Source organism: Tachypleus tridentatus, chromosome 13 (assembly GCF_004210375.1).
Source record: "Tachypleus tridentatus isolate NWPU-2018 chromosome 13, ASM421037v1, whole genome shotgun sequence".
Taxonomy (NCBI): domain Eukaryota; kingdom Metazoa; phylum Arthropoda; class Merostomata; order Xiphosura; family Limulidae; genus Tachypleus; species Tachypleus tridentatus.
Genome location: NC_134837.1, coordinates 237,870,819 through 237,886,952, shown reverse-complemented (window position 1 = coordinate 237,886,952; position 16,134 = coordinate 237,870,819). Strand labels below are relative to the sequence as shown.

The window sequence follows — 16,134 nt, the reverse complement described above, 5'->3', positions numbered from 1 at the left end:
CCTACAAAATTCCTACTGTTTAAGGGTTATTGTTGAGATCAAAAATACTTTTCTCCATCTGAAAAATCACAAATTTCAATTGCACAATCTCCAAAATATCCTAAATAAATTCCAAATTTTTTTCAGTAAAACTATATTTATCAATTATTTTGTATACCTTAACTAAAATGTAGTTCAACAATTTGACCAGCCTTATAACTATCATAAAATAATATCAAATAAATTTAAATTACTATTGTTTTCTTTCTACAATGACATCAAATTGTAACACAAAACTAGATTTGTCTATCCTAAATAATAAAAAATGCACAACTGTATACACCTATTTATACTTCAAGTTTATTGTTTATTACCCTGTGAACTGTCTAAATAATATTTGCACTATACAAGTTCTATATCACTTGGCAAACATGAAAATCGCATTACTATGAAATACGTAGCAAACCTTACAAAAACAGTATTATTATTATTATCCTTTCTTTTTTACATGAGATTAGATTAGGAAAAATTGACTTAATTTTTTTAATTTTTGGTAGTTTTATAAATAATAAATAAACAATACAAATAAAAAAAATTAGATATCTAGGTCTTCTTTTTGCTGTTGACTGCTGACAACACTTTAACTCTACTGCAAAACATAAAAACATGCAAAAAAGCATATAATGTCCCATAAGTATCACAGTTTTTTTAACTACGCTTGTTGATTAGTGGAAATTGGCAGCAAAACAAACAATTCTCCATACAGAAAACAACGTAATATAAAAGTCACTTCATAGCTTCAAATCTTGTCTTTCTTTCAAAAACTACTAAACATTTCTGAAAGAGAAGATGTGGGTCTTGCAAGAGGGGTCTAATTTCTGAAAGAGAAGATGTGGGTCTTGCAAGAGGGGTCTAATTTCTGAAAGAGAAGATGTGGTGGGTCTTGCAAGAGGGGTCTAATTTCTGAAAGAGAAGATGTGGGTCTTGCAAGAGGGGTCTAATTTCAGAAAGAGAAGATGTGGGTCTTGCAAGAGGGGTCTAATTTCCTAGTTTAAGGCTCTGTACGCAAATAAGAGTGAAAGCTATAAAAAAATTATTTTGCCAGAGTGATGAATGCATTATATGGAGTAACTTACATTAAACTTCCCACTACTGAATTTGGAGGTAAATAAATTAGAGAGAAGGGCATAACTTGAGAACAAATTAATAATTATCCTACTAAGAAATTCAGGATTTTTTCAAATATTGTCTGATAAAATTAAGAACCAAACTTGTGTAATATTAAAAATTGGATTATTAGCTATATTTTTATGCCATGATAAGAAAATCATTTAATTATATTTTGAATCTTAACTCACCAAGACCTTGTGAAATGTGCAGAAAAATATGGATGTAGCAAAAATGTTAACTACTATTTGTGTACTGCTCCATGTTCTTAAAATGGACATTTTAAAATCATATTGAAACATTATTATAATAATACACTCCTAATTTAATAACTTGACATATTGGTCAATTAAACAAGTTCCTTCATATTGGAGCTATTTGAAAATGAGCAAAGAAACCCCTGGTTACTAATTCAGCAAATTTTTATTATGTTTCCTTTACTTCTTTCCAGACCAGAGAGATATCACTGATATCCCATTCTTTTCTGAATGAAACTTAGTACATTTTTTTTCTAAATAGTGTTAAGTTGAAGTATGGATTGTTCATAAAAAACTTGACTTTGTATATGTTTCATTTTTTACAACTTCTGAAATGTTAGAAATTTATTGTCAAAAACTGTCTTAACCATTTTAAAAAATTTATTTAACTACAATTTTGTAAATTTAGGTCAATAAGTTTTGGAACCAAAGTGTAAATTATAATTCAAATTTAAAGTTATATATGGATTAATTTCTTAATTTAAAAGTGAATTTCAAAAGAACATGCCTGAATACAGATTTTAGTGAGTCATGTGGTATGTTGAAAATAAAACTGTTTAAAATTAGATGTTTATGATGTTAAAATACTAAGTCTACACTTTCATAAATATTAGGAACTCAAATTACTAATATCAACAAGCTAGAATATAAAATAAGAACCTCACATTTTTTTTATTTTGTTGAGATATGGCTTATGTGCAGAATGAAACATTGTGGTTCCATTCAGTGTAGTTATTCATGATTTTTTGATTATTAAACTGCATATAAAACCTACAAAATTTGTTTGAAATTTTAAAAGGCTAAAATCCTATGTAGATAAGCAACCAAGTTCAAAGGTCGTAGTGAAAAAGAGATAATTGTTTGCTTTACTTTAAGGTTAATTGTTCTATACTTCATGAAAAATAAGTTTAATAATTTATTTCTAATAATCCATATGCTTAAATAATGTATAATAATTGAAATGCAACTGTATAATACAAAATACTAGTCTCCTAAAACACAGTCAAGACAGGTAAAACTAAAGGTCAGTCTTATACTATTGGAGAAGTAACATGAGTGCATGTGTACCATGTCAATGCAGGTTACATAATGTTAGCTAAGCATGACTGGAAGGTCAGTATAAGAATAAATAATAAATATATAAAAAAACAAATAATGTTACAAGACTTAAGCTACTTTGGCTAAACATTTGTATTTTTGTGTTATAATGTGTAGTCATTCCAGCATAAAAAAAGCATAATTTCTATACATTTCCTACTTTTTCGTCAAGATTATGAGCTAAGTGAAGTGACAGACCCCACATAGAGTATAAAAAATAAAATATAAAGTCTTACTCAAAACAAATGTTTGAATTTGTATTTAGGAGGTTTGATAGATTACACAAATGAAATTGTAGATATCTGGGATGAAGAATAGTTTTTAATCATAACATGAAATCACTTTGTACTCAGACTAGTAACAAAACAGACTATTTTCACAAACAAATCTTTTGCAAAAATATTTCAGAAAAAATGTAATTTTCTGTATACAAAAAACTTGTAATCTTCACTAAAAGTATACCAAATTTTGTGATGATACAAATGCTGTTTGAAATGTTATACTCCAAATATGTTGATGAGCTTGCATATATTACACTGAGCCCATAGAGAAAAGGTTAATAGTTCTCTCTTTATATTTAGGTATCAATTACCTTTAACCAATAGAAAGTCAAGGTTTCCATCTATCAAATGACATACTGTATTACATAATGTTCTGAATTGCCAGGCATAAATTTCACTTATAATACAACTTTGGTTCCCACAAGAATTAGAACACCAAGCTTGGATGGATTTATAACAGCTCTTTTCCCATAATTAGAAAGCAAGAAAAATTGTAAGGTTTTCGCTTGTTAGTTGTCTGTGTTCATTTGTGCATTATTTAATTACATAAAAATGATTTAATGCAGTAATACCATTTAGCACAAAAAGTAGGTTAAGTGTCAGACAGTTGACAGCAAAAACTAGACAACTCAAGTTAGTACTTTATTTGTTGTTTTTCATATTCATTCTTATAAAAGTATCTAAAATGTAAAAATAGAAATTGTTCTATGTACATTAAGATTAGTTAAAGTAAACAATAATATTATAAAAACGTTTCACACGACAAGCACGCAAACAGCTTGTAGTAGCTTGTAGGTAATGTAATTTGATAGTGGAATACAAACTGCACATGCACTCAGTTGGCATGAACTGTGGTTAGATATGGTTTAAAGAGCAATCAAAGGACAATCAAACAAAAAATTTAATGATAAATAGATGTATAGTATTATGAGCTTAAAGCTACTTAGGATAAACAAACATACTTTCATGTTACAAGATAGTCATTTTAGAGAAAAAAAGATTTTGTGTGTGTGTATGGTTTCAAATCCAGTCAAATTGATTGATCCTATTTAAAGACAGAGTAGTAAAAAGAACAGGTAAAATATGGTTTTACCAAAAAAAATAAATTGAGCTACTTACAGATTATTGTGATTACACAAAGGTAATTTGAGACTTTTGAGGGGAGGAAAGTATTTTTAACCTTAACTTGAAATTTAGTTTACACAAAGACTCACTCAAAACAAATATTCAATATACTCATAAAAAAATTTATTTCATTAAAAATATACAATTTTTTGTATGTGAAAGATTTATAATGTTATCTGAAAAACTGCCAAATTTTGTAAAGATATACAAATTATATTGAAAATTAGAAGTACTAAATCTATAAAGGCTTCAAACAAGTACAAAAAGTCACATGGTCTGTTAAATTGACTAAGCCCATGTTGAGTGTGTTAAAGGTAAATCTTGTTTATATGGTCTTCAAAAACTCCACATGGTTGAAGTATATGGTTATGGAAGGGTTATAACTCTGTTAGTAATTTTTCTGGTAAAGCACTTTCTTCTTTGAGGTATTTAAGTATTTTTATGGCTTCTTTGATCCTCTTGGTTGTATTTTTGTTTAATGTAGCATAAATGAAAAAAATTTCAGCATAAACTATAAAATATCCTATTTTTACCTTGATAATTTTTGGTTAAGACTGAAATACCTTTCCCTTTATTTCTTTATTGGTTAAATTATCATTAGTCCTGAGCTCTTTTCTGTTATCTTTTTATTGACGAGTTTTTACATGTAGCTACAATGGTATTGATCTGAAATCTTATATCATTTTCTGTGGTAACTGTTCACTGACACATTTATTTTAATATGTCTGTAGAACAATGTTGTTGCTTTTAAATGCTAGTAGCATTGGTAACTTACATTTAAAACACATCTGAGAAAGGATTTAATTCCTCTAACTTTGTTTGACAAAGTGGATTTAAGCCAGATTTGGAAGTGTGGGCCTCTTATTTTTTCAATTATCAATAAATGTTTTTTTTTTCATTAGTATCAGGTGATGATGTTCTTTTGATGATTTGCATTTGTGACATCTTACAAAAAGGTTTTAAAGAAATGGTGTTGACTACTCACTGTTTTGAGAATACTTCATAAACAGGTTGTCAGTCAGAAGTTAATAATAGTCAGAGAAAAAAACGGCCTCCACGCTTTATATAATTAAAAGAGAACTTTTATTTTAACCAATATTTCACCTCTCTGTCATTTTCAGGGCTAGTAAATAAAACTGTTTAATATGCAACATTAATTCAATTTCTTGTAAATTATACGTAAAACTAACAATTCACATAAGAATAAGCTTTGGCAACATAAGTAATTGGCAATAGGTTTGAAAAACATTAGTATACTCACCAAGTGGTAAATCATTATACATACATATACATATCTTCACACAGATGCACACACACAGACTTTGTTCAGATTATGCAACTGCTAGATAACAAAAAGATAGAGTCAAGTGCTAAACAAGTTAATAAGATCTTACAATTATTCTATTTTGAATTTATATATAATACATACAAAATCATAAAGAATTTCTACCTCGAGTTTCCTCGAGTTCCAAGTCGACGAGGTTTAACAGATGGTAAAACATGTTTCATCACTTTTCCAAAATCTGCTGCACATAATGCTTCAATCTTATTAGCTTCACAAAATACTCTGAAAAACAGAAAGGTTTTTAATACACAAAAATAATTTATATTTTGTAACTTAAACACTGGTTTCAGAAACTGCCATCAAATATTTTTAATATTTATCAGCACATACAATTAAAAACATACATACACTTGAAAGTTAGTTGTATTATTTTTTACTATTATTTCCAGTGACTAGACATATTACTTACTTGTTTAAGAAAGTATTTTGTTAAATTTTAATCTCATTTAATATTCATAGATATAAAAAATTTAGATATATATTGTATGCTTTAAGTCTGTTTCTACAAAACTTAAATTATAGTTCAAGAAAAATATGTCCCATTAAACCTTTTGCAATGATCACATTAATCTACATGTCTGAGTTATTTTCAAAATATAAATGGCTTTTGTTTATTTTATACAAATTAGTATAGCATAAAATCATTGCTAATAGTCCATAGTTTGATATGTTTTATTTTTTTTAGTTTTATAATGCAATATTCAAAAAATATCCTAAATTTCCCCTAATGAGAGAACTGTGACATTTTCTCCAGGAATCTTCTATTTTATTCACCACACTTCCAACATGTACAAAGTTTAACAAATTACTCATTGTAAAATCATCATTGCTCTGACAAACTATAATTTTTACAGCCTTCAATTCCATTTGGTCATAGAGGTATCAAACAAAAAATCAGTCCCCTCTTGCCATACTCACCTATTACATTTTCTCTTACAGGATTTGTTAAAATTTCATTTTTACATTTAATTCTACAATATATATATAATCAATAGACGGTCAAAGCTGTCATCTATCAAATGATGTACTAAACTGTGTTCTCAACAGAGAATTGTCAAGTTCTCAGTTAGTACAAGCTTTATTCCCACAGGAAAGATCACAACTAGCTTGGATGAATTTGCAACAGCTTTTGTTTCATAGTTAGAAAGCCAGAAATATTGTGACAGTTAAGAGGAATTTCTGTTTTTTGCATGTTATTATTCTCTGTTCTTTGGTGCATTATTTAACTAAATAAAAAGTTAGTGCATTACTACCATTAGTATAAAAAAAAGTATGTGGTTAGGTTAAGTGTCATTTACACAACAAAAATATAACCTGGGTAAGTACTTTAGTGTTTGTTTTTCATATTGATTCTTTGTTTACACTTATAAAAGTAAATAGACTATGAAACTGAAGGTCTCTTTAGTTAAGATTACATCAAGTAAAATAAACAATAATAATAATAAAATGTTTCATGAGGTATACATCTGTGGATAATGTAACTCAGTAACATAATATGAGTTCCACATGCCTCAAGTAATTTACAACTTAAAGACATAAATAGTAGCAGCAGAAATTAGTTCTTCAAAAAGCAATCACAAAGCAATAAAACAATACAAAGTACATATAAATGTATATATTTGAGATTTTTGCAATAAAGAATAGTTTCTTTTAATCACAACATGAAAATCACTTTGCACTTCAACTGGTAGCAAAACAAACTCAATATACAAAAATTATAATTATCTAGTAAAAATACTTCATTAAAAGTTATAGTATAAATACTTAATGTGTGCAAATGTGTGTATACACTAGTGAATTTTATACCAAACTCATCATGAAAGGGTTAAACACAGCTGAAAGCTTAACTGATAAATTACATATCCAGACCACAAACATAAATAAATAAACCTTGAACTTGGAACACATTCAATTTGTGTTTCACATGTTTTGGTGTGAAGAGGACTGGGGTGGCTAAGTGTCACTGATATGTCTTGATTCTTTCCTTTTCATAGTAGAAATACTTAAATAAATTGCATGAAATTTAGAAAACTAATTAAGCAATATCTAGTTTTGACTTTAAAAAATGTATACAATTTGATTCAGTTTTTTTCTATTTCTTTAGGTTACACAATTTACATATATCAACTATTCTTTCTTCTCAATAAATTATATTCTTTTATTTATGCTCATAGAGGAAATATGATAAATTTAACAATAACACTTATTGTTCAAATGCAGAAAGCTGGAAATGTATTAGAAACCAATAGGCCTAAAACTTGTAATAGAAATTGTGTTAAATTTTTTATCACTTTCTTTTCATGTAGGAGATTAGAGATAGATCTGAAAAACTAGTTTTATATGCCTCTGATTTTGAATAGGCAATGGACAAACTCAGAGGAATGTGAAAAAATCTAACATAATTTTTATCAAAGATCTCAAATCTGTTGATTAACAAAATTCAACAGACAAAAATATGATCACACTTATAACACCAGAATATTTTGCAGTTGCCAATCATACTTTCTAAACCTAATAAAGTTTATCTGACATTTGTCAGAGAAAAAAAATCATAGCTTTGAAATAAATATACTTTAACACAAAAATATTTTTGGAATGGAAAAAACATCTAAAGAAACCATGACAAATTCCAAGGCCTATGCTCTTTTTCCCTGTGTCTTCTAAACTACCCTCTATATTCCACTGTTGTTCTCTGCATGATATATGATTTATAACTCTCCCACAAAATGATAAATATATTTCACACCACTTTATTCATTCTACACTGATGTAAATAGTTAGTAATCTCTTCTATTCATCAGTATTTACATTTTATCTACAGCTATTTTAAAAGCTGATTTTCCTTAGTAGCTGCTCAATTCCCTGTTTTTAATCCATAAAATAAAGTGGACTGACAGACTGTTCTATCAAAATTCAGAGAAAGAAAATTAAAATCACTTGAGAAACAAAACAACAACTATACTTTCAATGAATGATAGTTTCTTTGCAAATATAAACCTAAGCTTTGAAATACTACTCACAAATGTAAGTTTCAATGGTTTTTTTTCATTTTCTTTGCAAGTTATATTAAATAGACATTGAAAAATAACAAAATATTGTCTCTATATTTATTCCAAGTGGAAATAATTGAAATTGGGACAGAATTGTTAATTTTACTTAAATTTAATATGCAGGAATGAACTTGACACTTAAAAAGGTGCTTAACTACCCAAAAAGGTTTAAGAAAACATTAAAACTATTATCAACATCAAGCACCAAGTCACTGATGTATTAACCATAGGTTATTAACTTACTTACATAGCTTTTGAGACATTTTATCTAATTATTAGAAATATAAAAACAGTCATCAAAAGCTTCTGACCTCAGTTATCATATACTATAAAACTAGCAAAAACCAGAAGTTCCAATAATATGTGATGTCATTCTTGATTAAAAGAAACCCACTTGAAATAAAAATGCATCTCAAAATGGCTGGTGTGGGTATTAACACTTTTAGTGATACATAGAAATTACTCAGTCAAAAATTATCAGATTTTAGAGACTTGGTGGACATATGCAGAATATTCTTCCTCATTGTCTTGTTAAAATGGTCTGTGTCCATTGATAATGATGAACATATGAACACATTTTCATATTTTGTAGTTATGAAAATGATCAATACTGTGTGGCAGAGGTATGCACTTAGCTGAGTGCCCCTCTAGTTGTCTGTGAATTTATAAAGATTTCATAAGATCAGTCGAAGAGAAAGAAGATTTACATGCTAAGAATAAGGACAATTTTTTTCATCTTATAGCTTTCGTATTTCACTTCCATAATCCTTAAAACCCTACTTAAAAAAAAATGTGTCAAATCCAAACTTTAAACAATGATTCTACAAATGTGGATAACATAGCTTTCAAAAATATCTAGACAAAAACATATTACTTCAAACTCAACTACTTTTGTATTTTAGGTTGGTTTGAATTTTGCACAAAGTTACACGAGGGCTATCTGCACTAGCCATTCCTAATTTACCAGTCTAAGACCCGAGGGGAGGCAGCTGGTCATCACCACCCACTGCCAACTCTTGGGCTAATCTTTTACCAACAAATAGTGGGATTGACTTTAAAATTATAACACCCCACAGATGAAATGGTGGGCATGTTTGATGTGACAGAGATTTGAACCCCCTATCCTCAGATTATGAGTCGAGCACCGTAACTACCTCACCATGCTGGGCCTCTATGCATTTTAATTGTAATTGTAGATAATTTACATAGAATGGGCAGTGGAAGCCCATAAAATATACAATTAACAAACACTGCAGGTGATTTTCATCATCTTCAATCTTTATGTTGAAAAACTAGATGTATCAAAAAGTAGTAGTTCGGAGTAGTTAATTCTACACATTACGTAAAATTACAAATACCATACAAAATATTCTGAATATTTGTGATATTTTTTGGAGGAAAATATTCCATTGCTGTAAAATTAATGAACAAAGTATAACAATAAAACAAGGTTTTTAATCAATGTTTATTTCTTTTGCATCAAAGGAAAGAATAATGTAAATTTTACCAAGCATATCCAATGAAATATAATGTTATGTAATTTTATGGAGAAAGAGAGAAAAAATATCACAACAAAATGCAAATAATAAACATGATACCTGAATATATAAAATAATGAATCTGATTTACAAGATTTAGAAAATATAAATGAAACACAACAAGTAGATACAACCCAAATGTACGATTTAACTACATTACTTACAACTATATGAATTGATGGCTTAGTAATGGTAAGAAATTAACTAATAAATCCATTTATAGGCAAAAACAGAAAAAATATATTTTTACTGCTAATAATAATAGTAACAGGTAAATTTGAAAATAGGAAAGAAAGAAGCAGAATACCTACACTCAATAATACCTATATTTCGAATCTTCATTTATGCAGCCTTCACAACAGAAGGAAGGTTGCCACTGATCTTGAGCACAAAATAAAAACTATAAAAAATGTACACATCCACAGTGTCAAGAAGACTAAATGAAAACAGAATACTTTCTCATGTAGTAGTAAGAAAAAACTTTACTTCAATCTTGAAATATTGTCAAGAGACTAAATGGATCTATTAGTTAATTTATAGGTAAAAACAGAAAAAATATATTTTTACTGCTATTAATACCAAAAACATATTCAGTATTTGTATATGGTACTAAGCAAAACTGCTAGGATGAGATAGTACTTTGTCATTCTTCCCATTTTATGGGGTTATTTCTCCCATGCCATTACAGAATGTAAATTTCAAAACTATAGTAATGCTTCACTGATTCATGTTGACAATTGAATGAGTCAGGGTAAAAATACTTACTCATTAAAAATCCTATATACAAATATTTCACTTCTGGACACAGTACAGAGGTTCTGCTTAAATGATCATACTGAATCAAATTTAGGGTCTGAAATAATTGTCATGATACCACATTTAGTGTCTTAACTATACAGAAAGAAGCTAGCATGTGGTAATGGTATATGCTAGAAGAAATAAATTTAATAGCAATCCACAAATAAACCTTGAGAAAAACAGTGTTTAACACTATACAAAGTTTTGTTGTCATGCCATGGCCCAAAATGAGTAGAGAATTGTTAACAGAGCAAAGAGTCTGCACAAAAGCTTCACATGATGCTTGTCAGACTCTCCAACAAACTGCTGCAGACTTGATGCTCCCCAAACACTGTAAAGTACACCTTAGATCATAAGACACGTTTAGAGAAGCTGTTGACACAGACACTTGCACAACAGTACATGAGCTTGCAGAAAAACAAGACACAAGAAAATCAAGCATTGCCAACCAACTGAGCACAACTGGAAAAATGAAAATTTTGGATAAGTGGGTTCCACATGACCTGACTGGAGATCAACAAAATTGGCATTATAAGACTTGCTCTATGCTGCTATTGCAGAAGTGAAATAATTAATTTCTTGAAGAGATAGTGATGTGATGAAAATTGGATTCTGTGTGACAATTGGAAATGATCTGCACAATGGCTCAATCCCAAATCAACCCAAAAGTATTTTCCATAGCCCAAGTTTCACCAAAGAAAGGCCATGGGGATTGTATGGTGGACTGCAGCCAGCATCATTCACTACAATTTTTTGAATCCAAGTGAAACAATCATAGCAGACAAATACTGTCAAGAACTGACCAAAATGCACTGAAAGATGTGCAAGAAACAACCAGCTCTGCTCAATTAAGGGAGCCCTATTCTTCTTCACAACAATGCTCGTCCCCACGTATCAAGGATGATGCTCCAAAAATTAGACAAATTGGGAATTGAGGTTCTGCCTCATCCACCGTATTCGCAGAACTTTCTCCTGCAAATTTTCATTTTTTTAAGCACTTTGAAACTTTTTGAACAATAAACACTTTCAAAAACAGCAGCTGCAGAATAAGCTTTCAAAAAGTTCATTGACTATAGTAACTCTGATTTCTACAGCAGGGACATAAACAGCATCATTACACATTGGAAAAAGCGTGCTGAAGCAAACAGTGCTTACTTTGATTAAAGCATGTTAACAACACTGGTTTATACTTTTACAAACTTCACAGTTCAAAAACAACATTTATTTCTGGACAACCTAACACTTTCCATTATTCTTTGAAAGTAGCCTGAAATCTAATTTTTTGACTTTGTCCCAACATTTTTGCCCAGTACTGTATGTAATAAGTTTGATAAGCACATTTATAAAAAAATGCAATAGGTATACTGACCAATTCTAATTATTTAAGCTGGGTTGCTAATTTATATCATTATTAATAAAATATATTTATAATTTTCCAAGTCTGGAATTATTTTTCTGAACATATAGATATAATTAGTATTAATAATCCAGTAACAAGTAATCATTCTAGTATCATTTATTCCACAGTTCTGCAGATCTATAACACCTCTATATCAGATACTGAAACACATTACAGTGGAGCGCCATTAAGCCGCGGTATTTGGGGGGTCAACCTGCTCAACCGCGGCTTAAACCTTTGTGACTGAAAAGCCGAAGTCGCCAACAGCTCCGCCGAGGAGCCTCATCCGGGCCATTGCGTGATCATTATATCGGATTATCAAATTAAAAATAATACTTTAATTATTTATCACTTTTTTTCACGGATTTACTGCGGATTAACTTTAATGTATGAAGAGGTGTGATTCGGTAACAATGGCAGCCTCCATAAAGCTGACATAGAGAGCGGATAAGGTAGATTAATGATCGATTTCTATAGTAATATATTTTATGTATTTCCCAAATTAAAGCAAATCCTTTTTTAATATCCCCTTGAAGTTATAAAGCCAGAATTAAATTCGTAAGCTGCGTTTTTACACGTTCTTAAATTAAGGGTAAGCCGCGATAATCCTCGCTCACAAGACTTGCTACAGCGGCTTAAGAGATTTCGAGGTTTACTGGTCCGCAACTTAATGGCGCGCTCCACTGTATTTAGCTTTAGATTTTATGACAATTAATAATTTATAGCAATATTTATGATGGAGAAATGATTTTACATTTCAAATATTTGGACTTCCTTCTCGAAATAGTACAGTACCAAGAAAACCAACAGATGCCATACAGAGTATTACACATTCAAAGCTTCTTATGTATTCTAAAAAATTTATGCCAATGTATATTTGTTAACATCTAATATTAATATATTAGCATATAAACTGGTTTTTAATGACACATGTATCAAAAGTTATGGTGTGCAAATATGTAGATGAACTCATGTATATTATACAAAGCTCACTGTGAAAGAATTAAACCACAAACCCCATTTTGACCTCATGCTGTTACGTTGTCGAGTCAAAAATTTAATCTATAGAATCAATATACAAATATCTAAAAGATAAAATATCAGAAATGGTGCTTGTGCTTTAGTGGTTAGAGCCTGAGGCAAACAAATACAACACTTATGAGATCACAAATAACACTATGTAAGATAAATTTTGTTCTTGGATAGCATGTGTTATTTCTTCATTGCTTATGTTGTAAAAGTACAGAAAATGATCATTATTCCCTTCAAACTTTGCTTTAGTGACCTTGATGATGAAATTTAGAAAATAACCTATTTTATATGTAAAAAACAGGTAAATTTGCACATTTTCATTTACATAAGGTCTGAATAAAAGAACATATGAATCAAGATTTACAGAATGAACAGAAATGTTTAGAAGTGAGTAGTTTTACGAGATTTGTGACTGTAATGTAAATCACTTTCCCATATCAGCCCCCAAATATAGACTCCCATCATGTTTTCGGTATATGCTCCTTGGTCACAAAAGCAATGTTTAAAGAGAGAAATAGGTATTTTCCATTTACTTTAGGCATAAGCAATTGGGAAATAACACTTTCTACCCAGGAACAAAAAAAAGTAAAAATTTGTTACATAGTGTAATCAGTGGAAAACAATAAAATTATAGTTACTTCTGCAATTCCCATTAGATTATTTGAAATACAGCACCACTTAATGTAAAATTTGTTGAGAAATAAAGAAAGTCCCTAGTGGGTGTACAAGTGTTACATGTTTATCTGCTATTTGTAGCTCCCCTTTTTCACAAGATTTTCTTTTCTTTTTTTTAAAAGGAAGCATTACACATCCTTCAAATTTATTATAATGACCTTGTTTCAGCATTTAATGGTGAACTTGTAGTTGAAGATCGTGTAAACATTCATTTAGTATTTTATTATACATACCTTGTAAACTTTTAATTCTTTTGTAAAGATGATCCTTACAAACACAAAAAAGAGCTTGCATATCTATGTAAGTTCCAGTTGGTACTTTATTTAATTATTCTAACTTCAGTTCTAATTTAGCTCTTTTCAAAGATAGTTGGCAATACTGACCAGCAACATGTTTAAACAAATTCAGAAAATTGTATCAATTATAAAAATTTCTTTATTATTATTATTTTTTTAAACAATTTTTCATTGTCTTTCCAGGGGTTAGTTATGCAAAGGCAAACAATCCTAGCTACTTTTAGATTGTGCTTTAGATTGATAAATATGTCTTTGGCAATGGATACAGCAAACATAGTATGGTTGGTATACTGTTATTATATCTAAGGTACTAAATACAAATTGTAATGTTAAAGACATAATAGGCCTAACACTAATGTCATTTTTTTTTTCAGTCCATGTTACTTGCATAAAAATCAGACAGAGAAAAGAAACAATAACACTGTGATATAGACAATAGTGTGGGAAATTACAATGAATCTTGAGTTTTATGGTATATGCTAAAGAAGGACCTAAAGAGCAGTATGGATAAATCATTGACCAGATTTAATCTCAGCTTATATGCCTCACCTGTTTCAAAAATGCATATGTGAATACTCAATCAAACCCACAGTGTTTCATATCTATACCACCGTTAATTGTCTACAACCAGATGTGGAAAGTTGGTTGCTGAGAAAGAAAGAAAAGTGAAAAAAAAAATAAACAGAATGAGAACAGAAAGTTAATAATGGACCATCAGAGGTGATAAGCAAAGCATGTCCACTGAAATACAAGTAGACATTGCAGCTCTCCAACTGGCTAACAATTATAACTAACACAACTTAAGTAAATTATTAATTTTAAAATTCTCACATTTTTACCTCTTAACAAAATAAGTAAATGAAAGAGCCAGAATGTGCTTCTGAATTTAGTACTTTTATTTGAACTATTCTAAATTTTTCTAGGACTACCCAAAAGATGTTTTTTAATTAATATATTTCTTTGTTTTATTTATTTGTCCCAGATAAACCACTAATCTAGATGAAATCATATTCACCCCTGGTAAATCTTTTTTTTTTGTGTTATAGAAGAAAAAAACCTTTTTGGAAGAATTCATAACAACAGCAGCAGCATTGTTCTATTTTAAGAAAATGGTACACAAGCCTTAGTTTAATGCTTGTCCTACACAATGTAAGTAGGAAATGCATGAGGAATGCACGTTTTATGACATATTTTGTACCAGATTGTGTCTATAGAAAGCAGTAAACAAACCTGTATTCTTCCTAGTGTAGCTTTGCACAAAAATCAAAAATAAGCAATCACACATTGATAAGCCTACTGCACAAACAAAACTAAACAAGAGTTTGTTTACAAACTCTGCTTTATTGGAAAAAACAAACAAACCACAAACTATACACAGTTAATCTTCATGACTAATACTATAATACATTCACCAACTGACTAGGTAGATAATTTGTATTATCTTTCTAACCTAACTTTATACTGTCAGCCTTACTTTGCCAACAAGACTTACTTTGCTTAATGCTTGTCCTATACAATGTAAGTAGGAAATGCATAAGGAATGCAAGTTTTGTGATATATTTTGTACCAGATTGTGTGTATACAAAGCAGTAAACAAACCTGTATTCTTCATACACTTCTTGCTTTGGTAAAGAAACATCTGGATCCTCCTCAAGATGAGTTTTAATCCAAGTGAAAGTCTGTGCAACTTCAACTTCTGCTTTCTTACCAAGTGGATTTCCAGGGTTTTTTCTTCAAAGAAAAGAAAAATAATTAAGAGTTAGTATATCTAAAAATAAAAGCATTCATGAAAGAAAAAAAAGCATTTCAAAGGATTTTCCATTGTACCAGCAATAAATACACCTAAAATGAAAAGCAAAATTTAATTTTACATGAAAATAATATCTATGACAACCATATTACCTTGGTTTGTATTCTATACAAAATAAAAAACTTTTCTGTACAAGAATACACGTGTATAACAGAAATTATTAACGAACAGTAATTACAATTTACAGATCACTTATCATAACATCACACTTATTTACTGTAACGTACACAAGTGGAGAAACTTTTTTATTTATCCAGACCACAAAACAGGTTATTGTTGTTTAA

At 29.6% G+C, this 16,134-nt stretch overlaps 1 protein-coding gene across 1 annotated transcript in view; it reads right to left on the bottom strand.

Moving 5' to 3' along the window:
- The window catches only part of LOC143240633 (uncharacterized), an 89,675-nt gene that overhangs the window by 49,489 nt on the left and 24,052 nt on the right, over positions 1–16,134 (bottom strand). Inside the window, exons 4-5 of the mRNA XM_076483386.1 lie at positions 15,640–15,771; positions 5,358–5,474 (exon numbers count right to left, since the gene is read on the bottom strand). Of these exons, the coding sequence (XP_076339501.1) occupies positions 5,358–5,474; positions 15,640–15,771 (249 nt within the window). The remainder of the gene's footprint in view (positions 1–5,357; positions 5,475–15,639; positions 15,772–16,134) is intronic.